At 36.0% G+C, this 25,887-nt stretch overlaps 1 protein-coding gene across 1 annotated transcript; it reads right to left on the bottom strand.

The window, feature by feature from the left end:
* Window positions 1-22,523: 22,523 nt before the first annotated feature.
* On the bottom strand, window positions 22,524-25,533 carry LOC149018886 (UV-B-induced protein At3g17800, chloroplastic-like). Its single transcript, XM_089153012.1, has 3 exons — window positions 25,314-25,533; window positions 24,913-25,223; window positions 22,524-23,790 (listed from the first exon to the last, which is right to left on the bottom strand). The coding sequence occupies exons 1-3, from the start codon at window positions 25,428-25,430 to the stop codon at window positions 22,983-22,985; spliced, it is 1,236 nt and encodes a 411-aa protein (XP_089009138.1). The 5' UTR covers window positions 25,431-25,533; the 3' UTR covers window positions 22,524-22,982.
* Between the last annotated feature and the right edge of the window lie 354 nt (window positions 25,534-25,887).

The following is a 25,887-nucleotide window of genomic DNA, read 5'->3' as shown; positions in this document are numbered from 1 at the left end:
CAGTTTTCTTTTTGTGCGTTTGAGATTTGCCAATTAAATAAGATGCTGACCAAGTTCGAGACGAAGAATAACAGGTTAAACAAATTTGATAAGCACGACGGTCCTCTTGCAGAAAAGAGTGATGGAGATCTTCTGCATCTTAGTGAAATTGACGTTGATTTATTCTGGCAAGAATCTTCTTCCTCAAATTCATATAACCAACTGAGATCTAGTTTGAAGTGCACGGAAATTCGTCGGGAAAGTGTGAAAAGGATCTGGAGGTTTCTCCAAAACTCGTTTCCATGGCTTCAAGCAACGTTGAACCATCCTGCTCTTCTGGTAACCGAGCCGAGCAATCTGAGGCTGTGCGTGTTTCTTTTGGTGTTGCTTGAGACGGTGCTCGCAGAATTTGACAGAGAACACCGAGTTTGCTGGAAATTGGTCCGGCCACTCCTCACGGCTTACCTTCCCCTGTATGAACGTGTTGGGATAGCTTTAAGCCCAACTAACGCTATAGAAAGATTCCATTAAGATGGGACAATAGAGAGAAGGTGCTTGAAGGTTGGAAACCTCATAAATTTGATTTGCATTTAAGGGAAGAGACGAGCATACTCAGCAGAGTCATGAGATTGTAAGATAGACAAGTAAAATAGTTAATTACTGCAGCTCGTTCTGTATCTCCACTTGTTCAAATTCTGAAGATAAGTTCTCACAAATGCCACAGAATATGCTTCAACATAAAAAAATAGTCTATTCATAAATCTAAATCAGATCTCTTGATCTAATCGTATATGATCAAAAGCAATCATAAATAATAATTTTTTTTTATGCTGACAATCACACTATTAGCAAAGTAATCATGCAAATTTAATTCTTCCTTTCTTTAAATTCGAGAGGTAACTTATTTTACCAAACCGAGTCACTTTACGAATGATCTCAGGTAATTTAAGCAATTCAGAATTGGTTTTGCAACCTTGATTTGAAAATACTCCTCAAACTCAATAAAAATAATTATTATTCTAAAGAGAAGAGGGAATGCACAACATACCTTATGGTTGAATTACTCAAAGGGAATTTGAAGGTAGTATTATTTCACAAGGGAATTTGATCACCTCATTATTATTCGGGAGGTTGATTTAGCGTTCATGATCTGATCTGCATGATGGCTTTTTGATCAAGATTCCCACAGACGGCGCCAATTGTTGCTGCACAATCTTGTTCGTCCCTTCAGCCTGGATGAACCTGCAAGAATGAGCTCGACCGTGGAGGTCGAGTTTTCACCTCCGACGATCTAGTTAGGAGTCCGACTAAGGAAGACAAGAAAGTAATGAACAATAATGATATGAATAGTGATAGTTCTATTCAGCGTACCTTTCTCTTGTGCTCCTTTACCTTTTTATAGATTTTCCACGTACGAGTTCGAGTGAGACTCAAACCCTAGTTTGGTTGTGATTTGACTCTTAGTCATTGTGTCCTACTCAAATACGTTTTTCACGTATGAGTTCGTTTTGAACTAAAACATTACTTGGACTGCAATACGAACTTTAGTGATTGAGTCTTACTCAAATATGAGTTATTGAGTCCCAGTCGAATACTTTGTCTTCGGTTCTCAATTTACTAGGATTCACTTTGTTATCCTGCCTTTACGCTTGTATAACCGACCTTGACTTGGTCTGTTCGAACTGGGTGTATCTGACCTGGTCCGACCTGGGTTTAACCGACCTGGTTCGAGCTAGTTTATTTCTCCTTTATCACTTTACATAGGCAAATTCGTTAAATCGTCCATCAAGATCTAATGGTCCCTATTAGCCCACACTAGCCAGTCCATATAAGAGTTTTAGTAACCATATATTACCCATGTCAGACCAATAATAAACCAAATCGAAGTGTAACACAATCAATGAAGCCCATCTTATGTGGAATATTTAATTAATATTCTAACAGAGGAGAGGGAGGATGAGGATGATGTCACACCGGAGGGGGGTGTGGGGGTTGGGTAGGTGGATGTATAGAAGATATCACGAAGATAGAAAAGATCCAGCTTAATACATCAATTTTCCAGCTAAATTGACCTCATATATTGACGAATAAATCAATTTTCCTCCAATTCGAGCTAAAATTTTAACAATGCTATTCCTAACCTTGGTCAATAAATCTGATATAAAACCAATTGTTTGAACTTAAAAGAAAATTTAAATATAGTTGAATTTAATATTAAGGGTTTTTGTTGTATTAATTTTCGTTGTCTATTTTGCCTATTTAAAAGAAATGAATATAAGAATCCATTTGTAGTAAAAAAATAAACATGGTTTGGTATTTTTTTGTCTATATTAAATTATGAAATGAAAAATAACTTAAATATATTAAAAAAATTGATAAAAAGTGATGATGAAAAGTGACAAAATATCATTAGGTATAGGAATGAGAAAATTGAAAAACATTAAAGTTTTTATAAAATGAATATTGTTTACGGTTATATTTTCAATTTGTAATTGGGTTTTAATGGCTTGCACAAAAAACAAATGGAATAAGTTTTTGACCTATAATCTATAATAGACATTTTGTCCATTATTGAGTTCGGGTTTTTTTCTATTCTTTTAGACAAAATAGAATTTAGAATAGGTACCAAACCCATCGATAAAATGAAAATGAAAATTGATATTAAAATGACCCTAAAATAAAGTCACATATTGGCAAAGATTTATTCTCAACCCCTTTAAAAGTTAATTTTTTGTTTATCGAGAACATGTTAGATATCTAGTGTCAGAGAGATTTTCAGCAGGGTGTGGTGGTTTTTGGCAAGTGGACAGTTTTCGACGAGGTGTAGATAGAAGAACTAAGGATTAGGTATGTGAAAGTATTAAAGGGTCTCTGGGAAATTTATATTTCAAATTTTAAACAAGTTAAATGTGAGTAAAGGCATTTATGTCATAGTTAACAAAAAATCTTAACTATGATAACTTTTAATTCTGACAGTAGGTACCTTGTAATTTAGAGCATAATAGTGGGTGATCACTAATTTCATCCCAACAATAATAGATGCCATGTAAAAACTCAAAAAAAAAAAAAAAAAAAAAAAACAAAAACAAAAAACAAAAAACAAAAAACAAAAAACAAAAAACAAAAACAAAAACCAATGATCTACTTATTGAAATCTGAATCTGCCTTCTAATCTGACTTAATCAATATTTAGTTTATGAAATTTAAGTCTACAGAGAACTAAGTCTATTTAGTTTATGAATTCGTTAAAAAAAATAGAATTTTAGTTTATTTACCTATTGTGTTTCACCATATAAAAGTATACAGAGAACTACTTTGTCGTCATCGAAGTGATGAATTAAGAAGTTATTGTCATGATGCCTACTTGATTTAGCTATTTTTATCCATTTTTGTCGATTATTTTTTGTCAATCTTTTGCCGGTTTGGTAGGTAACAACATGAAAAAGGTATTCAAGTGTTTCATATACCAGGCGAAAATTGACTAAAATCCTGATCAAATTTTGCCGAGATTTTGCCGAAATCTCGGTATTCAGGTGTTCTCCATATGTTTCGAAACCCCATGTTCCGACGAAAGATCACACCTTAGTTGTAACTATAACCTGTTGCATTAAATAGTGGCTCACCATAAAAATTATTTTGGTCTTCTCCAATGTCTTATGTGATGTATCTTTCTTTTCCCTATGGTGAAATTAAATTATGAAAAAAGTTTCTTTGAACTCCAAACATGGGATATGCCGATTTCGCTTCTTGGTTCTCTTATTGGCAAGCTGCCAAAGTATCCACAATTTATATACTCTCTAATATGCCTTTGAAGAAACTCTCCATTAAGCTGTAGAGGGTGTAATATACAATTATTCAAAAGAATGCTATACAACATAAACCTTTATGGTAGTAAAACATTTTCTAAAAGCTTGAAATAAAATATCATGGAACAACTCGTGAATGTTTATAATAGTACAAAGTTAGGCATGAATAACGTTAGAAATTCAGTTATTCATGCCTAACTTGTTTCTATGAAAAGTTAAGTGAAAAATAATTATTTACGCTACTTATGCTGTTATGCATTACAAATCATTAATAAAATGTTATACATGCAATAAGAATGAAGTGAGAAATGTACAAGAAGATTTATTTTCTCAACAATTCTCTCTAAAGATATGAGATTTTCTTTTAGAGAAATTTTCAGCACCTCTCCCTGAGTATCTTCTAAAACTAATGCATGCCACTCCTTAAGATATTCAATTTATCAGTCAGACCCTTTATCACTAACATATTTGGTCTTTAATTAATTTTTATTTATTGATTTTCAAAATATTACCCTCACATTTACTTAAAATTATGTTATTGTATCTTTCAATTGGAATTTTATCATATCCATTGTCCATTTCCCATCCATTTCCTAGCTCACTGATGTGACACTGTGTACAAGAAATTTGATTGGCATAATTAATATTAATTTAAAATTATTTTAACCTAACCTCCTTTTCACAATTGCGCGGGATAACTAACTACCAGGAGAAGATCGGAAACCGTCAATTAATGATACCGTCTCTTCCAAGACTGACATAGGTGTTGTTGGTAAGAGTTTCATTTGAATGACATGAAGATAACCATAAGAAAGTGTAGTCCAGCACAAGAAACACCCTAAGAAAGTGATCCATTTTTAAAATGAAAATCAGAGTACCATGGCCAAAGAACTCACAAAAGTATATGAAGCTATTATTAGAGTTAGCTTATCATGGAAACATTACCCCCATTAATTTTCTGCAAGAAATCGCAAATGTAAAACCTCTTGATTGGGTTTTTGAGAAACACTTAAATTGATATTCATTCACTTATCTTTTGTTTTGCAAGAAAAATCTCTATTCATTTGGAGGCACCGTATCACTATTTCATCCATTCCTGTCCATGATATATTCTTTCGTTGTTTACTATTTTTCTATATCATCATCCTATATAGCAGTTCAAATAAAATAGTTTAAAACATCAATTAAATAATTTATCGTTTATTATTTTGAGCACATAAAGTTTACTTGATCAATGCCGTCGATAGGTATAACAAATGTACTCTTACTGGTTGTAGACTTTGTTTTCATTTCAAAACTATTAACATAAGACAAGATAACAAAAAAATTAAGGATAACATATAAAAATAAATAATGCAATTAATGGCAGAGTTCGCAATCTCAACTAATTCAAAGTCCAATAGATCATCATGCCAATGACACCAGCAACAAAAATGAAAACAAAAAAAAAGTCAGTAGAAACCTAAAAATTAAAGACTAAAACTTGCTGATTTCGATTGTCTATAAGGGTCTGTTTGGTTACTTGAGTCTGAAGATTTCAAAAATCTAGATATTTCAAATTTATGGAGTCATGTTTCATAAAATTAACTGTTTGGTTAGCCTGAATCTTTGGAATGGAATCTGTAAATTCATCCTAAAAAACATTTATGGAGTCATGGTTCAAATGTTTAACGCTTTTATACTAGGGATGAAATCTCTGGATTTCACCTCATACCCATACAAATTCACTTTTTTAGTGTAAAAAGGTGAATCTCCAGATTTCATAAATCCAGAAATTCACACAACCAAATGGGTATAGATCTCCCATTTGTGAATCTAGATATTTGAAATCTCTGGATTCATGTAACCAGACATGCCCTTAAATACTTTCTTGTATCTCCAATATTGTCATTCTTTCTAATACCATGCATGAGAAACATAAAGAAGAGAAAGACAAAGCCATGTGAAGAACACATTATTATACTCTAAAAGCCCTTAAAGCATTGGTGCCGTGAACAGGGATGGGGAGATTTACTATAGAGAGTGATCCTGTTTTAGGGACCCTAAAGCCATGTGGGGGAGATGTTGGGTTGAGATCTTTGTACCAACTATTTTGATATGTTTATGTAGCAGTATAATGTAATGCTATTGATCTACAATACTAAAACTCTGGTCAATAAAGCTGCCACATTAGTATCCATTAACTTAGAAGTTTGGACGTATGATTGATCCTGAACTCATATACTTAAGGTAGAAATCGTAGAATGATTTTCTGTTGGGGTAATTGTATTACAAATTCTACAAAACACAAAAATGAAATTGCAATACAATTGAAAGATGAAGATCCTTAGCCAATCCGGAGAGTTTGATGTTGCAGTCAAACAAACCACCAATGAATGAGGTTGAGTCACACTTTGAGTGTTGTCTTTAAGGTATTTGATGCACTCTACTACTAAGGGTTCTTCGCACCACCACCTCCAAGATAAAACAACCTCCAACTAAAAGATGAAGTGGTTCTTTTAGTCCCTTCAAGGAGCCAAAAGCTAGAGCACAACACTTGAACAAACTTAGAGAAAGAAACTTTTAAATAGGTGACAAATAATGCAAGTATGAGGACTGTCTCTATAGCACACCACAAGCAAGGAAGGGTTGGGTTTATATAGGTCCAAACCTCACCTTACACCCCTTGAGATTCTCAAGGCAATTAATTGGATTTAATCTATTCAATAACCTTAACCCCACTCATAGTAAGCCATGAATGGTCATGAAGTTGAAATGAAAATTGAAGGTCAAGAGTTAGAATTTAAGTAAATTCCACCCTTTAAGTAAGCCCACCACATCACCATGATCAAGACCTTTAAGACCCATGACCAATGTCATGAAGAGCTTCATAACCAAGGTCACGAAGGGCCTCATTTACTCATGGTTCCTTCATTACCACCCTTACCTCATGGGTCCTAGACACTAACAAAACAATTAAATAAAAGAAATTCAAAAACTAATTTTGAAACTTAATATAGATTTTATAAAAAAACCTAACAATCCCCCACAAGTTTCAAAATAGCAAAAAAATGACATGTGTTATGATTGTATTAGATACTAAAGGACAAATCATTGTAGGTGTCTTTCGGAGTTGCACCTACACTAGGTCTAATGAGTCACGCTACAGAATATGGGTAGAATCAAACTCCTTGAACCTTTCCTCATTAGTGTAGCTGACCGTCCCATCATCCACGTCCTAAAGGTCGACTTTTGGAGCTACCTTTTATATTACACATTAGACTTTTAAACCGGCCATATCCCTTATCTTGGATTCATGAATGTTTAGAGAACTCGCCTATAAGTTTTCATTAGCAGTGGCCAAACCACCTACATCCACTTAGGTTAGTCTCTGATGTGCACCACAACTAACACACCCCCACATTCCTTGGGATTAGACTAATTAAGAGCTTCACTCAACCTTACCCTTGTGGTAGTACTATTACCTTCATCTACACCCTAGAATGGAATAATTATAAATAGTAGTACTAAACCAATCCTCCCATGACTTCGATTGTACCCCTTGAACCTAATGTAGGTATTTAGCCTCTTCACATAGGTAGGGTATCCATCATGTGACCCGAGGATTAGGCATTAACCTCATTCCTGTAGATGCAATACACAAGTTTTTAACAGAAATAGCATTTGTGAACATGTCAGTTTGATTTCTTTTTGATTTCATATAATCGATAGCTATCATTCCTTCATCTATGTACTATCACACAAGATTGTGTCTAAAGCATATATGCCTCATTTTACCATTGTACACCTTATTCTTGGATTCCATTAACAACTCCTTGGCCAAATAACCCCAAACACGTAATTGTTTTATACTTGATTTTCTATCAAACCATTGTTCAAATGAAACCATACAGGTTTTATTATGTGGGATTCTATTTGATAGATAACATGATGTCAAGATGGCTTTCCCCCACATATCAAGTGGTACATTAAAACTCAACAAAATGGAGTTCATCATCTCTTTAAGAGATATATTTTTCCTTTTTGCTACCTCACTTGATTTCGGTTGGTAAGGAGTGGTTGTTTCATGGATAATTCCATTTTTCTCACAAAACTTATCAAGATTAAAATACTCAGTCCCTCTATCGGTTCTAAGTCTTTTAATCTTCTTGCCAAGTTGATTTTCAACTTCCGTTTCGTAAGATATAAATGTCTTTCTGGCCTCATCCTTTGATTTGAGCAAATATATTATTGTATATTTAGAATGATCATCTATGAAAGTGATAATATAATTGTTTCCTCCCCTTGATTCATATGACTTATAGTCACTTAAGTCACTATGGATCAATTCCAAGAGATCACTCTTTCTACCATAGTATTGTAAGGCATTTTAGTTAACTTAGCCTCCACACAAGTTTTACACTTGTCCTTGGGAGATTCCACCTTATCGGTGATCATCCCTAACTTGCATAGTTCGGTGATATATTTCACACTACTATGGCCTAACTTACCATGCCACAAATCATAAATATTGAACGAAACAACAAAGTAAGCAGAAGAAGTGCTAACCTTTTCAGACTGCTTGGATTAATGGATGTTGTTTGCTTTTATACTATCTTTGGATGGTCCGCAATCAAATCTGGTTTGAAAATTTAAATTTCAGGACTGATGAGGTGGTGAATTTAATTTTTTCAGACTTAGTACATTTTGGCTTTAAAATGGATGGAAGAAAAGTAACTCCTACCATTTTTTCGGATGCAAGAAGACTGGGCCTTCACTTCTCTGTTTGGTGTCCTCCTGCTATAGGTTGGGTTAAACTAAATATTGATGGGTCTTCTTTAGGCAATCCAGAAAGGTCTGGCGGTGGAGGAGTATTTAGAAATGAAGTTGCTACGGTGGTTTTCAATTTCAGTATTTTTTTAAATGCTAAAACCAACTTTGAGGCTGAATTGGAAACTTTCATTCACGGATTACGTTGGGCAAGGCATTTACAAATTAAAAAGCTTTGGGTAGACAGTGATTCAAAAGCTGTGATGACTTTAATACAGCAGAAGAAAATACCTTGGTATATCTTTCATATGTGGAGAGAGTTACAAGAATATTTGTTGACTATAGATTGGAAGATTTCACATTGTTATCGTGAAACTAATACAGTGGCAGATTTTTTGGCAAATTCGGCAGCTAGAACAGGAACTTCTGATATTAACATTCCTTGGTCAGCTTCAATCCTTAATGAACTTGATGTGGATGCTTCTAGATGTTCTAGATTTCGTTTTATAAGTTAGTGGTTTTCTAATCTGAGCAGGAACCAGTGAGGAAGGGTGTATTGGGGGCAACAGTTGTTGCGGGTAAGAGAGGTTGGTTCTTTATACGGTATTAATTGATGTATTTTTAATATTTCTTCTTCGCTTAATATAATGATCCTTTTAGCGAAAAAAAACTAAGTACAAACAATCCCGCACTAAGATATTCCTTTCCCACAAATACATTGTTTTTAGTGATAATTGCCTTATCACTTTCAAAAGCCAACTTCATTCCTACTTTATTAAGAAAAGAAATTGAAATTAGATTTCGCATAATATCCGGCACATGGCCCATGGAATAGGAGGAAAACATCTTTTCAGTTGTTTCCTTTCTTGAACCTACAATCTTTCTTGAAATGGCCAACCTTTCCACAAACAAAACAAGCCAATTTCTTATTCTTAGAAGACTCATCATAGTCTTAATGACTTTTCTTCTTCTTGTTTTGCTTGTTGGTTTCCACCAAGTTTACTTTTAAGCTTCTTTCCCCATGGTCTTTTTCACCCTTGTCTTTGAACCGGTTCCTTTCTTCAGTCTTGATCCTTACAACCAACCGCCCCAAACCAAAACCCCTTTTTTTTTTTTTTTAATGGACATCTTGAAAGCATTCCATGAAAGTGGAAGTTTCTTGTTGTGAAAAAGTACAACGCAAGTGTACGCTGTCGTAACAAGTAATATATGATAAAAGATCGATCCCTCGAAGACTATAGATTAAGTACCAAATTAATTATACCAATTTTATTTGAACAAATAATAAGGAAGATAATTATTCTAGACTATATTGCAAATTGAAAATTAAATTGAGATTATTAATTGCTAAAGACCTAGGGGTCAGATTTCACCATAACTAAGCATTCCCACCCTTTTCTCCCTCTTTATAATTTGAGAAATATTTTCCTGATTGATAGTCGAGATTCCCTTTCCTATCTATTAGTCTCTCTCGAGTACTAATAGAAATTCCCTCACTTGCTAACCCACTATATTTCTATGTGGGTTACAACAACTGAGAAATCATTAAATTCTGTGGATTCCCATGTAACAACTACACAAACCATGTAAGTATATCTCTATCCTACATGTAATTCATGGCTTTTACTCCAATGAACTAAACACATAAATCCCCTCTCAGTTCATTATGATTAACAAATCAGTTGATTAGTGGCCAATTAATCAAAAGCATGAAGAATAGAAGTAAAAACTCAATCAAGGGAAACAATATTCAAAACTATATTGATGAAGTCAAGAGTGGGAATTCAAAGATAGGCTACATCTGATCCCTAGAAAAACTAAATTAGTTCATACTAGAAACTAAAAACATTACAGAGGAGTTCAAGAACATTGAAAGAAGATCAAGAAAAACTTATTCCCAAGATTCAGATCTCCAAAGCAAACCAACGTCTCCTGGTTCGATCTCTCCGCTCCTCCAAAGCTCCAAAAACGTCCTCTCCTTCTTCCTGGAGTTTGCTCTCCTTTTATAGATTAATTAAACTCAGAGTTTGAATCAAACTCAGAGTTCTTATCTGACTTAACCAAGGAGTGTCTTGACGTATGAATCGGACTAACTTAGAGATCTCCAATGCATAATCCCACCGTTGGATTTGAAGACCAAGAAGTCGTGAAGCTCTCCTCCAAAAATCAGCTCGATCGGACATCATATGACCATCCGATGAAGATCTTGATCAAAACTGGACAGAGACCCTCAAAATCGGGATTCTTCTATCCTTCTTATTTGAATTGGATTCTTCTTCCTCTTTTCCCTTCTTTGATCAAATCCTAAATAGGAAATAAAACGTAGAAGCATGCAAGGACTCATTCTCTTTATGTTTTTGACTTGAGGTAGGACTCTTGCAATAATACCCAGATTTGATTGATAATTTCCTACATGTAAAAGTAATAAATCTTTATTAGAATTTGTTAGGAAATATATAAAATCACCAAAATTATAGAAATTAAAGGAAAGGGTGCAACATATTCATTTTCATATCATATTAGGGTAAATTGATATAAACAATTGTAAATACATGGAAATATAGTTAAATAATCATATAAAATAATATGCATGAAATCAACTTATCATTTCTCAATTAAGGCACCGGTTACAAATTCTTCAGGTAGGACAATTTTCTCTTTTACTAGCTTCCCAACCACAATTTAAATTAAATCAATTTGGGTTGATATGGTGTCACTATCTTTCATAAAAAAATTTAGAAAGCTAGCCACCAAGTATTTCTTTGAACCAGCATCTTCAAGAGAATACTTCTTAACCAAAGCATCCCAAATCGAATAAACATATTATAATGAATTATATGGTATAAATCATTAGATAATGCATTCAAAATTCGATTCTTGCATTGGTAATCCGTTTGAATCCAAGTCACCCTTTTGCCCTCCTTTATAGGATCATTACTTTTTTTTCTGACATGGGTTCAGTCAAGGCAAATGCCACTCCAATTTGGGCTAAGGCAAACAATAACATTTGCCTCCACCATTTGAAGTTTTGACTTCCAAACTGTTCGATTTTATCAATCTCAATGACAATCCTCATCTTACCCAAATCCAGGATAAGATCTGTCACTGTTGGAATTACTTTAGTGGGGATTGAATCATAGGTAGCATAGAATGATTTTTTCATACCATCTCAGCCAACAAAAGTGTCGTCTCCTTGTTTGTTGACGTTTCCTTCAACGGTATTGTTTGAAGGATCTCCTCCAGTGTTAACTCCATCAACAACCTCAATGTTGTGGTTCTCGTCTTTGTTGAAGTCACCATCTATCTCCAAGACTTGCCATTGGATCTTTCATAATCAATTACCTTAAACTTGTTGGGGTAATTGTATTACAAATTCTACAAAGCACAAAAAAATAAAATTGCAATACAATTGAAAGATGAAGATTCTTAGCCAATCCGGAGAGCTTGATGTTGCAATCGAATGAACCACCGATGAATGAGGTTGAGTCACACCTTGAGTGTTGTCTTTAAGGTAATTGATGCACCTTACCACCAAGGGTTCTTCACACCACCACCTCCAAGATAAAGCAACGTCCAACTAGAAGATGAAGTAGTTCTTCTAGTCCCTTCAAGGAGCCAAAAGCTAGAGCACAACACTTGAACAAACTCAAAGGAAGAAACTTTTAAAATAGGTGACAGATAATGCAAGTGTGAGGAGTGTCTATATAGCACACCACAAGAAAGGAAGGGTTGGGTTTATATAGGCCCAAACCTCACCTTACACCTCTTGAGATTCTCAAGGCAATGAATTTGATTTAATCCATTCAATAACCTTAACCCCACTCATGGTAAACCATGAATGATCATGAAGTTGAAATGAGAATTGAAGGTCAAGAGTTAGAATTTAAGTAAATTCCACTACCCTTCAAGTAAGCCCACCGCATCACCATGATCAAGACCTTTTAAGACCCATGACCAATGTCATGAAGAGCCTCATAACCAAGGTCATGAAAGGCCTCCTTTATTCATGGGTCCCTCATTACCACCCTTACCTCATGGGTCCCACACACTAACAAAACAATTAAACAAAAAAAATGCAAAAACTAATTTTGAAACTTAATATAGATTTTATAAAAAAACCTAACATTTTCTTTTATCGATTATATATATCTATCACGTTCATGATTTGATAACTATTATTACTTGTGACTTGTTGAGTGGTGAAGGAACCATCTTGCAATGTGGATTAGTTGGTTTCACTCCAGCAGGGTATATGACTTCACTTATATATATACATATGGGCCTGCACTTGAAAGCCCAAGAATACATCACCTTGGGTCGAGACTAGCCCATAGAGTGGTCAATTTGGATGTAAGCCCAGTGAAGTTTTGGAATGAACTCATCCCTGTTGCCTGCCAAGGCAGCTATCTTTTGCCCTCCCAGGCATTGTTCTTTTAACATTTCTTCCTTCTACATGTTGATAGAGCTGCAGTTTGAACCACAAGTAAATTCTGTATTATGAGGATCAACAGCCCAAGCAATCCTTGAAGAGACTGAGAAAAGAGTTCAGCACTTGTATCTACCTAAGCAAGTGGATCAGAAGTTCTAGAGCTCTGAGTCTATGTATCAGTAACCGTAACATTTCTATCAAAATGCATTACAGGCTCATGATTTTATCCACAAATATGATACTTCTTGAATAGCCACTTCCATGTCCAAGGGATGAATATTTTGAGCTTCATCAACAATGTGAACACATATTTGAATTTTGTTCTTTTAATCTTTAGTCTCCTCCCCCCCCCCCCCCTCCCTAAAGGGACTAGAATTTTCCACTCATTTGGTAAAGTGACTTGGTTTGAGTCGGGATTTGAAAATATGCTATATGCAAAAGTTACTATGTTAACACTACTAGAACACAGTCCTCTTGGCAATTCAACTATGTTAAATTTTGATCTGAAGTAATAATTGAAATTGATACAATACTGTCTTTGGGTGGGGAAAAAGAAAACCCAACTACCATCCATTTGATGTGTTAGGTTTTCTAGAGTAGATTCTTGAGGAAATAGCAGAGGAAAAACACAAAGAAGAGAGACCTGAGATGATTACGGGGATTGGCAAATGCCTACGTACCCAGAGCTTAGGTGAGAGCATACATTCACTGTGATAGATAAAGAGACGATAACATAATATGTTCAACCTTCAATCATTACCTAGATCTCAATGCAAGACCATCAACAACCTTGACTGATGCTTGAACATCGCCGTGGAACCGCTAGAAGCCACCACCACCGAGAGAGAGCAGTGAGAGACGAAGAAGAAGAACCACCTTTCTTTCGATTTATTTCATCCCCAAAATTTTGAACCTAAGGCTAAAACAATGAACTAACTTAATACATATATAACCCCTGGTTCAATCAATAACTAATGGTGCCGGTTCAATTAACCGAACGAGGAACAAATAAATACAACGAATTGAACGTTTGGAATAAGGCGAATAAAAAGGCCTTGGCAGTAATGAAATCAGCAATCTCAGAAAGTACTAGGAACAATGTAAGGCAAAATGAAACTGCTAAAGAATTTTTAGAGGCCATTAGGGCCAAGTTTGACTCTTCCAAGAAAGCTCAGTCAGGAGATTTGATATCTATTCTCACCACCATCAGGTTCACTGGGAAAGGTAAAGTTAGAGATCATATTCTAGGTTTGATATCTCTAGGCAATCAGATTAAGGGCCTGGGTATAAATTTTAATGATGAATTTTTTGTGAACATCATCTTGTATTCTCTCCCTCAATTTTATAGTCATCTAAAGCTCACCTATAATGTATTGTCTGATCATAAATGGAGCTTGGATCAAGTGGTTACTATAGTGACTCAAGAGCAGAATAACCTTAATAGGAACAAGGTAGAGACTACCAATCTTGTCTACAAGAAGGATCTTTCCACTAAGACCAACAATAAGCTTTTCAACCCAAAGAAAAAGGATTTCAAGAGAGTCGAAAATCTACTTCTCATATTTTACAGAGTCGAAAATCAAAACTAACTCTTTAAATCATACACTACAAAGTGTAACTCACAAAATTTGTTGCTCACTGTTGTGGAGAATAAAGGTCCCGAGTGACCCCCCTCGGGAGAGATACACACCCCTCCTGGGCTGATGTATCTCTTCCTCCATAAAGGTCCCAAGTGACCCCCCCTCAAGAGAGATACACCCCCCCTCGGGCTGGTGCATCTCTTCCTTCATAAAAGGTCCCTAGTGCCTCACTCGGGAGATATACACCTCCTTGGGTTGGCTCATCTCTTCCTTGAAAAAAGGTTTCGAGTGCCTCACTCGTGAGAGATACATACCCGACTTAAGTTGGTGTATCTCTTCCTTGGCAAGCCACGCTCAAAGCAAGTCCTAGAAGGCCTTCTTGACTATGTCAATGAGAGTTAGTTATGGATAACTACTCAACTTATCCGTTTCGAGAATTGGGGAGATGAGTCAACAGATAACGGCTCTATCTGGTGCGACAAAGAAGGAGCCGTTATTCCAAGGATACTCCACTCACTCTTCAACCGTCGATCCGAAACTCAAGGAAGCGCCGCCTCCAGGTAACCTCTATATAAACCCACCTCCTACATGGAGAAAGGTACGAGAATTTCATCTGAGTACTTATTCATTACGTTCTTGAGAACTCTCTCAAGAACTCTTATTGTTGCCTAGGCTGACTTGGGCGTCGGAGGCGGTTCCCGGGCCAAAACTTAGCCGGACCGTTCTTGCTTTCTTCATGTGTGCAGGCATCCCAGTTATTCCAACTTGGCTGGAGAGCTCTTAAGGTAGTCATCTCAATATCCGGCTCTCGAAGAAGTTCTAGATGCAACACTCACATATATCCAAGGTGCGAAAGTTCGCTGGATATTGTTGATTCGTTATCCAGCGAACCAGGCGATATGGCGAAATCTCGCCGAAATATTTGCGAGAATTCGCCGCCTTGTATGAAAATTTTGTTCAAAATAAAATAATTGAAAGACATTCATTAAATGCTCTATAGTTCCACATAAGGCAAAACATCAATGCAAGGTGCGAGTATCAATGAAAGTTTAAACATAAATGTAAAGTTTAAAAAATTAATAAGATTAAATAAAATATTCTTGCAAAATGTCAATCAATCAGTGTAAAGTTTGAAAACAATAATAAAGACAAAAATATCTCTCATTGTAACTTTCTTGCTCCCACTCTTCGTCCCTAACCTCTAGTCCTCTGTAACTATTTCTTCTTAACACCAAAATTTCTCTCTCTCTCTCTCTCTCTCTCCTCCTTTTCTTTTTCTCTCTCTAGGAAGCTTCATATATCGCTTGTTGTGAGCGTGGTTTGAAGTTAAACTAAAAGAGAAGAACAGAGATCGAACAGCTTGATGGTGACGCACAGTCGGAGACCGCCGCCAGCCCCAACAGCAGCGAAATTCAGGTTTTATCATCGATTTTCGGCAATAAATTGCATAAAATGGTGCCAGTTCGAGAATTCCTCATGGTTTCGGTTCGCCATGAACCGAAACCACCGAATTTAGCGATATTTTGCACCCTGCATATATCATATGTGACTGATTTGTGTTTCGGAAAGCGAACTACATTACGCAGCATTGACACATTTTTTTGCAAATAGATCATACATGTGCATCTTCACTAACGTCCTCCTTGAAGAATAAGACAGGCTTTGGAACAGTTTAAGAGAAATCCCAGTGACATTGCGACAGCCTAAGAATGAACCCGACATAAATCGTTTGAAATCCTTGCAAGCCTCAAGTAGTAACCTAAGAGTTTGCATGTCTAGTAATCTCTCATCATCAAGGCTATTCTCTATCACTTCTGCCAAGGAGAGTAGGTTGCAGTGGTGCTCGTATGGTCCAACAAGATCAACCATCTCTCCTCATTCTTCAACCTTTTTGGGAACCCTATCTCTCAGACTGAAGGCATCGTGTTCTCATCACCTCTAGGAGACGTTTGGTTGCTGCAGTGGTGCCAAACCTATAGAATATGAGTGCGAAGTATCAAATTTAACACTTCTTGCAATTAATTGTGATCGCAACCATGCGAATTTGGTCTCTGGAGGATCGCCCTTTGTCACTCTAATTGATTCAAGAACCACCCCAAATGTGTTGTTGACGATGATGGATGAACACTGGTGTTAAAAGGAGGAGGAATGGTTGTTTGTCAATGGCTCCGGTGACGAGGTAATCATTAATCAGAGTACGTAGGTTTGGTATCTTCTTTTGATTAATCTGGTATATGTACATTCAGCGCACAACACAAATGTGGAGAGGGAGGATGAGGATGATGTTGACACTGGAAGGGGGTGTGGGGGTTGGGTAGGGGGATGTGTATTTTAGTCATTTTGAGTCAAACTTAGCACTTTTTAAACAGAATTACTTACCATGGGATCCAAATGTAATTTATTACACTAAGGGGACTCAACATTAGTTTATGTTTTATTAAGAAGACTCACATGTAAAAAAGTCTCTTTTTTTTTTTTTTTTTTTTTTTTGTGTGTGTGTGTGGATGAAGTGTTAGAACCAAAATACTAGAGGCACCGTATAGATAGACCAATATTAGAAATAAGAAACAAAATTACAAAGTAGTATAATCTTATGTCAAAATCACTTACCCGAATGAAACAGAAGAAGCAAAATTAGAACAGCACGAACTCGAATAGGGTGAGTTGAGGCATACGAACAATACTCTTCCTTAAGGTATTTGAACGCCTCCTTAAGTGCAAATCGGGTTTGACCTTGGCGTCCTCATCTCCAAGATACAACAACTACTCTAGATCTGAAGGCTAGCACTCCAATAGATTCTACTTGCAAAGAAATAGGTAGTATACAGTACAGGAAGGGATGAAAACAAAACTGAGATTTTCTCCACTTTTCAGAACACGAATTTTTCTTGCTAAAACCAGAAGTAAACTCTTGTTTTTAATCTCTCATATATATATATATATATATATATATATATATATATATATATATATATATATATATATATATATTCCTAAACTCATATAGACACCTATACCAGAGTGTGGCATCTGTTCGTAAGGTCACCTCTGAAGGGAAAGAATTGCGATTGATCATACAGCCACCTCCTTATAGCAAAACCCAAAAATGGGTTTTCTAGATCATAATCCATGACCCACGGACCCCATCCCCAAGTCCATCATAGACATTTAACATTATTTAAATAATATTATAATGTCCCATGGCTTGGTTAGACTAGGGTCCACGGACCATGGCCTCAGTCACGCCAACTCGGCCTAGCTCGGCACATGTTCGTGATCCATATTTAATTCTTTACCACCATACAACTCATTTAGGAGCAATCAATGTATATATAATCGATATTATCATTAGCTCCATCAAATGTGGAACTAAACAAATATGGTAAATTAAGTTACCTTATATGTGTTGTATTACCAAAATCCTTGGATTGGAATCTTTACGTTCAGAAAAGCCCTATAGAGGTAAGAATCAAATAAGAGTCCTAAAACAAAAAGGGAGATAGAGTCTTAATGTTTTTGAAATTTATCTAAATAATATATTATATTATATATTGTTGCATCTAGAACTTCTTCGAGAGCCGGATACTTGGATGACCACCTTAAGACTTCTACAGCCGAATAGGAATGGCTAAGATGCCTGCACTCACAAAGAAAACAAGAACGGGGCGGCCAAGTCTTGGCCGGGGAACCGCCTCCGACGCCCAAGTTAGTCTAGGCAACAATAGAAGACCTTGATAGAATTCTCAAGGCGTAGTGAATAATGGTAAGATGAATCTTATACCTTTCTCCTTGTAGGATGAAGGTTTATATAGAGGATACCTGGAGGCGGCGTCTCCTTGTATTTCGCCTATTTTGTTGAAGAGTGGCGAGAAATCTTAAGAAGCACACTCCCTTCTTTGGTGGGCCTAATAGAGCCGTTATTTGGTTATCCATCTCCCCAAGTCTCGGAATGGATATGTTGAGTAGTTATCTGTAACTGGTCATTTTGACTTGGTCGTCTTCAACATCACTCTTAGACTTAGTATTGAAGGTCTTCTTATCTTTCGTACTCTTCTCACACATGGCTCCCAAGGGAATAATACGCACCTGCCCGAGTGGGTATGTGCTTTCTCTCGAAAGGGTTCTCTGAGTCTCACGAGGGAAGGGATCACACTTACCCGAGTGGGTATATGTTTCGTCCCGAGGAGCTCTTCAAGTCTTACTGAAAACTATTTGTTTATCCTAAATTCGGACTTCAATTATTTGGAATAAACGTTTGCTTCCCTCATACTGTCAATAGAGTTTATGAAACTTTTAGCTTCATGTTGGATTTTGGTTTAAACAAAAAAAAAAAAATGTTGTGGAGGATATGTAACTTGAGAACCCCCTCGAGAGGAAACACATATCAACTCTAATGTTTCGAATTTAGCTTCCAACATTTTTTTTTTTCACAATCTCATGATTCAACCTTCACTAAGTAAATTACTTTGCATTAGAATACAACTTTTTGTGATAAAATACAGTAAAATATGATTTACATCATAAGAATATGATAAAATATATTTAATTTAAAAACTACCAAATGTTGATATATTGTGATATATATCACCTATTTCTATCAACAGCATTAGGGTTGCAACAGGGACAAGCTATATCTGCTTTTCAAAACCTAATTCATGCGTTGAATGTTCTTAATAAGTTTGTTCTCCTCCTGACCTTGACTCAGAGCCTAATTTCTTGTCCGAAGCCAACCCAATCTAGCTTTGATTGTTCTTTATTGCCCTGTCTCTATCTTGAATGGCCAATTCCTAACTTCTTCTTTTCTTGTCTTTGTCTTTCTTTTTCTTTTTTTTGGTTGAAATAAAACTCATTAAGAAAAAAGAAAAAGTACATACTGAGGCTTAAACTAATCTTCATGAGGGCAGTTCAAGCATTGGATTCTACTAACAACAAAGCTACTACAAATATCTTGGGGCATATTTCCAAAACACACATTTGACATGTTCTTAATCACAAACAACAAAATTGGGACCAACCCATCAGGCCAAGTTCCATCTCTCCCTAGGTTTTGAAGCAAGAGACAAAAATTAGACGATACTTCTTGTACTTCAAACTTAAGGTCTAAAGCTATTTTCTTCACAAAAAATTTGGGTTCCCTTCAGCTGGTTAATACACCTTCATCCAACTACAATCCTCACTACCCATTGCCATTTCCTTGAACTGCTGCTGAACCTGGCAATGAAAATGGTATTTTTATGAGTAAAATCCCATTTAAACTGCTGAGGAATTCCCACAAGTTTTGAGCAACTGATGTTGTGTTTCCAGTTCTTCATCTTATTCGGTGGATTAATTTTGAGCTTACCTGTCCAATAATTAATTATGTCAAGTATTTTCGTTGGGTCAATCTTCTTACCTGAGAATGTGTGTTCGTTTCTTGCCTTCCATATATAATAGAAGGATATCGCAAAGATAGAAAAGATCCAGCTCAATATATCAATTTTCCAGCTAAACTGACCTCATATGTTGACGAATAAATCATGGAATGACTCAGCCCTTACGCAAAGATATCTTTCGCAATATTACATGCGAAGACAGCAGTACATACCATACCAAACAAAAGTAGAGGTCCCATTCCCTACAGTCTTATATAGTAAAGGTTTGAGAGGTGGGAATCAGAATGAGTGTGAAAAATGATGGAGAGCAGGTGAGAAAAGTCAAGATATTCAACCCATGGTACACTGTGGCGATACACAGGGCGATATATCGCTGTGTCGCTGGGGGGCGACATGACCCCCCCCCAACGACACGATATTTACAATATATCGGTGATATATCGCCCTGTGTCGGCGATATATCGCCGAAATGTCGATATATTGCCGAAAAATCGGTACATTCGCATATATAACAGTATTTCATTCACTTTTTGCCGATTTTCGATTTTTGCCAAAGTGACATAGGACCTCTACAAGCTCTGGGGAGCGGGACCCCGTGTTCGTCGACAACATGATGTGAAGCATGATTCATACTCAACATAATTGTATAATAAATTGTAAACTTTAGTAAATCTATTTATTAGTTGTGTATTTGTGTTCTGTTTACATATTTACATTAGTTTATATGAATTTTCCAAACTTCCAGTTTTGCCCGCATATAGCCGGACATGTGCTAATTATAAACTTTAGATTAGGTGATGTTTTAGGTCAAAATAACACTCCTAATGTGTTTATTGGCTTCAAATTAGGCTACACGTCAAATTTCAGGTCATTTACTCTTCGAAACAGGGGTTCGATTTTTCATCGAACCCTTGCCAAAAGTTGGCTGACATCTGACGACATGTCGCCTGAGTCGCCGTGTCGCCATGGTCCGACACGGCAACACGGACCAACATGTTGGACCATGATTCAACCACAGGCTGTAACAAAGGAATGCAACTCCACCTGTCTTCCTCCTCTAGTTCGACCTCAATTGGGTAAAATTTTGACAAAGCTATTCCTAACCTTGGTCAATAAATCTGATATAAAATCAATTGTTTGAACTTAAAAAAATATATAAATATAGTTGTATTTAATATTAAGGGTTTTTGTTGTATTAATTTTCATTGTCTATTTTGCCTATTTAAAAGAAATAAATATAAGAATCCATTTGTAGTAAAAAAATAAACATGGTTTGGTAACTTTTGTCCATATTAAATTATGAAATGAAAAATAAGTTAAATATATTAAAAAAATTAATAAAAAATGATGATGAAAATTGACAACATATCATTAGGGAATAGGAGTGAGAAAATGGAAAAACATTAAAGTTTGGTTAAAGTTATTATAAAAAGAATATTGTTTACGGTTATATTTTCAATTTATAATTGAGTTTTAATGACTAGCACAAAAAAACAAATAGAATAAGTTTTTGACCTAGAATCCATAATAGACATTTTGTCCATTATAGAGTTTGCGGTTTTTTTCTATTCTTTTAGACAAATAGAATTTAGAATGGATGCCAAACCCCTCGATAAAATGAAAAATGTCAAAAATAAAAATGATAATTGATATCAAAATGGCCCTAAAATAAAGTCACATATTGGCAAGGATTTATTCTCAACTCTTTAAAAGTTAATTTCATGTTCATCGAGATCATGTTAGATATCTAGTGGTCAAAGAGATTTTCAGCAAGGTGTGATGGTTTTTGGCAAGTGGGTAGTTTCCAACGAGGTGTAGATAGAAGAACTAAGAATTAGGTATGAGAAATTATTAAAAGGTATCTGGGTAATTTATATTTCAAATTTTAAACAAGTAAAATGAGAGTAAGGGCCTTTAGGTCATTTGAGCCCATAAGTTAACAAAAAATCTTAACTATGGTAACTTGTAATTTTGAGAGTGGGTATCTTGTATCTTGTAATTTAGAGCATAATACTAGATAATCATTAATTTCATCCCAATAAAACCAATGATCTACTTACTGGACCTGTCTATTCTAAAATGTGAATCTGCCTTCTAGTCGACTTAATCAATATTTAGTTCATGAAATTTAATAATGAAATCGTTAAAAAAAATAATAATAAAGTCTATTTACCTATTGACTATTGTGTTTCACCATATAAAAGTCTACAAAGAACTACTTTGTCCTCATCGAAGTGATGAATCAAGAAGTTATTGTCATGATGCCTACTTGATTTAGCTATTTTATCTATTTTTGTCGATTTATGCATACAAGAGGTAACTTCTAAAAAGGAGAAGCTGACATCTACGGTGCAGAGAATCATATCTAAGAAACGGAGTACTAGGGAAAACCACAAATTTGAGGTCATTTTAGACATTCACAGATGTGATACCTTTGCTACTAATTAGAACTTTGGGTTCCAAATATATAAGCTGCCATTTTGCAAGTATACAATTCATGAATTGAAAGCTAGTATACTATTCATGAATTGAAAGCTTCCTACCACAGAATACCAACCACAACAAGGGGAGATTATTAAGGCCAAGCCATCAATTTTCCAGGCAAAACTGATCCAAAAAATCACACAGATTGTTCATATAAATTCAAGGTTTTTCTTTATCATTGTGAAGTTGACAAAGCATCTCTTACAAGCATACATGAACATTGAAACAAGCCAACCATAACAAAACAGAGAACTCTGTTTTGGAGACCAAGGTGTCCAAGACAACTTGCAAGCACCTCAACTGATCCTTCTTGGAGGGGATCTTATATATATTTAGGGCAAAAACCCCTGCTCCAAGTCACTGTGTGAGATGATTCTCTCAAAAATAAAAATAAAAATTGCAGGTAAATTGTTACACCCCTGCATTTGTTGGCATCCTTCTATATATACATCACCTGTAAGTTGGCTGGTGGGTGCCTTGTAGCCAAAAGCTCAAGAAATCTATTTAAACAGTAGAATTGACTGCAACCACCACCAAGAACCATCAGAGATCCTAATTTTACAAAACTATTAGATCTCCTTCATCAGTTCTCCTTAAGCCTATAAACACTCCCAACATATTCCTCCACATCCCAGAGGAAGTGACCAAAAGCAACAGCTTCCAATACAAACCTCTTTAGACTAGCGAAGACGACATTGATAATCTCATCACTCTCAAGGGATCCCATGTCATCAGCAAAAAGTGCCCAGCTGTGCTTCTCAATCAGATTCAGTGCCTCTTGGGATCTTAGTTTTGCACATCGTTGCAATGTTTCAGAGTCAAATTTCTGCAAATAATATCTCAACTTCTGATGCTTCCTAGAATGCCTCCCTGGCACAAGACTCAATGAGGTAGCCCATGTGTCAATTGAGTGGTTTTGAGAAACAAGATTCTCTAACCCATGGTGCTGGAACTCTGCAATAGGAACATGGATTCCATGGCCAAGGGGAAAATTATGATTGGCCAGACCTACACGCCTATCCAGGTTGTATCTCAAGCATGCAGACTTCAGGAAATAGCCATACATGATAGAGGCACCATAGAGTTGGCCAAGTTGAATCCTTTGCAGCTGGATTGTAGTCTTATTGATCCAATTCTCAGAGATATCAGATCCTCTCCAACCAAGGATGGTGGAAACATGTTCTTTAACCATCTCCAGGACTTCAATGCTATAAATGGACTCAAGCTCCTTCTCCATTGGTACAAACCCCTCTACTCTGCCATTATTGATGCATCTAGAGAGCCTTGGAACCATATCAACTTTGATTGCAGAGAACCTGTGAACAATTAGCATGTACATGACATCTTCAACAGCAATTTGGCACTCGTGCTCTTTCAGCTCTGCAATCCTCCTGGTGTCCATAACAGTAACATTAGTACACCAATTAGATTTAGGCAGATCAGTTAAGATTGTCAAAAGACAATATATTTCTTCATCACCAAAATATATTTCAGCAGCAAAGTTGAGATCACAAGAATCTTGTAGAATGATTCAAAACTAGTTGCAGTTTTTAACAAGATTGCTACATAGTATCAGTTTAGGACATCCATACAGAATATAACCACCCATGAAATTTGATGAGTAGATTGGGTTGTATTATTAGGGAGACATAAAGAGCCATATAAAAAGCTGAAATCAATGAGCATTAGCGTAGCATTGATTGTTGCATTGCAATGGGGTTTATGTTAAATTTCCATGAAAATATCTTGAGCTTGATTTTTAGAACATATGAGGTCAACTGTTTCTTCTTTCCTCATAGTGCCATTTCAGATCAGTCGAGAGAAAGTGCCATGCATTTTTTAGTTCCATAAACATAAAGAGTGAAAAAAAGGAGGAAAAGAAAAGAAGAGGGAGGTTGAAGAGCAAAAATGACTGATAAGAAGATTCAGCAAGGGTAAATATATCTTCTATATAAAATTAATGGTGTAACGCACAGGGTATGTTTGTAACTAAAACAAATTCCAGATGGTATAAATGTAACTGTCTGCAAATTCAAGGGCTGTATATATAATTAACTAATAAAAAAAAAACCTTGAATACTCCTAAACCTTAGCATCTTACAGCTGACTGAGTCCTATATGTACACCAAGGTACCCAGTAACACTCACCATTTTGGGAAAACAAAATTTGATCTTTTCATGACCAAAGAGTAAATTTGGAACAAGATTCTAAGACATTTGAAAATGAAAAAATGTTTATCCAATTGATTTTTAAGTAAAGGCAAGTTTTCTTCAGATTAAGATTATGGTTAGGAAAAAAAAATCAGACTACTCATAAATTTTAACCAAGTTCGTGTCTAGAAACTATGCCTATAATGATCCTTCTCCAATTCCTTTCTTAAGGAGACCGATCAAATAACTCTAAAAGTGAAACTTCCATCATAATTATGTTCTAGGTAAAGAACAGAGAAAAACAGGATTGGGTTAAACGAATGAAACGATTACAGAAGAACTATAGGAATTGTAGAATTTACCTGTGAAGACAGGATTCAGGTAAACCTTCACTGTTTTGCTTGCGGGCAATGGCTCGGTCTCTCTCTGCGACTAACTCATTCAATTGCTCCGCGACAGCAACATCGAACAGATGGCGTTGATTCTGCAATACACCAGTGAGAAATTTCCCAGCAGAGGATCTGCTCTCGAGAGGCCAATCGAATTCACTTCTATATCCACAGTGACTAGATTCGGCACTCGCAGCCGCAATCAACGTTTTCCGAATCGATTTCTTATCATTCGGCCAGATTCGTCCTCCGAAACGCCGAGTATTACACAAATTTATCCTTCCCTGCAACAACCCATAGAAGAAAATGATATTATACATTAGAGTTTTCTTCTTTCAAACAGAGACAAGATAAAGAGAGATGAGAAGACAAACCTGGGTAGAAGAATCAGAGATAAACCTTGAGAAAACCTTGAAATCCCCTCCAGACTTCACCGGAGAAGGTGAAGCTTTGACAATGGGGATAATACTATAGGGAACACAACAGTCCATCAACAAGCTCTATAACTCTCCAATGGAAACCAGAAATTGAAACCCAGATAAAAGAAAATGAGGTGGAGAATAGAATGAAATGCAAACACACAAGCCTTCAAGATCTCACCTGCAAATTTTATATAAGAAATGAGAGAAAGAGAGATGAGTTGGCTGTGAAGGATAGAGTGGGCCAGCTTTACCCAAAAAAAATTATACAAAATAAAATGATAAAAAGATAGGGTGGGCCAGGGGGCTTGGTTGAAGAAAAGATGGATAGAGATGCCACCTCAGCCGCACATAGACAAATAAATCCACTTGCTGACCCCCAGCCGGCAGGTTTGGGAGTTGGACCACCGTTTTAACCCTAAATAAAAATCAAACTAAAGACCATTAATTTTATATTTTGTAAAGACATGTCATTTTGGATAAAGAAGGTTTTAAAAGTGAGCTCAACTTGTTGTGTGTCCTTAGGCAT

Source organism: Hakea prostrata, chromosome 4 (genome assembly GCF_041222555.1).
Source record: "Hakea prostrata isolate BN-2017 chromosome 4, UWA_Hpros_2, whole genome shotgun sequence".
Classification (NCBI taxonomy): domain Eukaryota; kingdom Viridiplantae; phylum Streptophyta; class Magnoliopsida; order Proteales; family Proteaceae; genus Hakea; species Hakea prostrata.
Note: the sequence above shows the minus strand (reverse complement) of the source record. Positions and strands in the feature narration are given on the sequence as shown.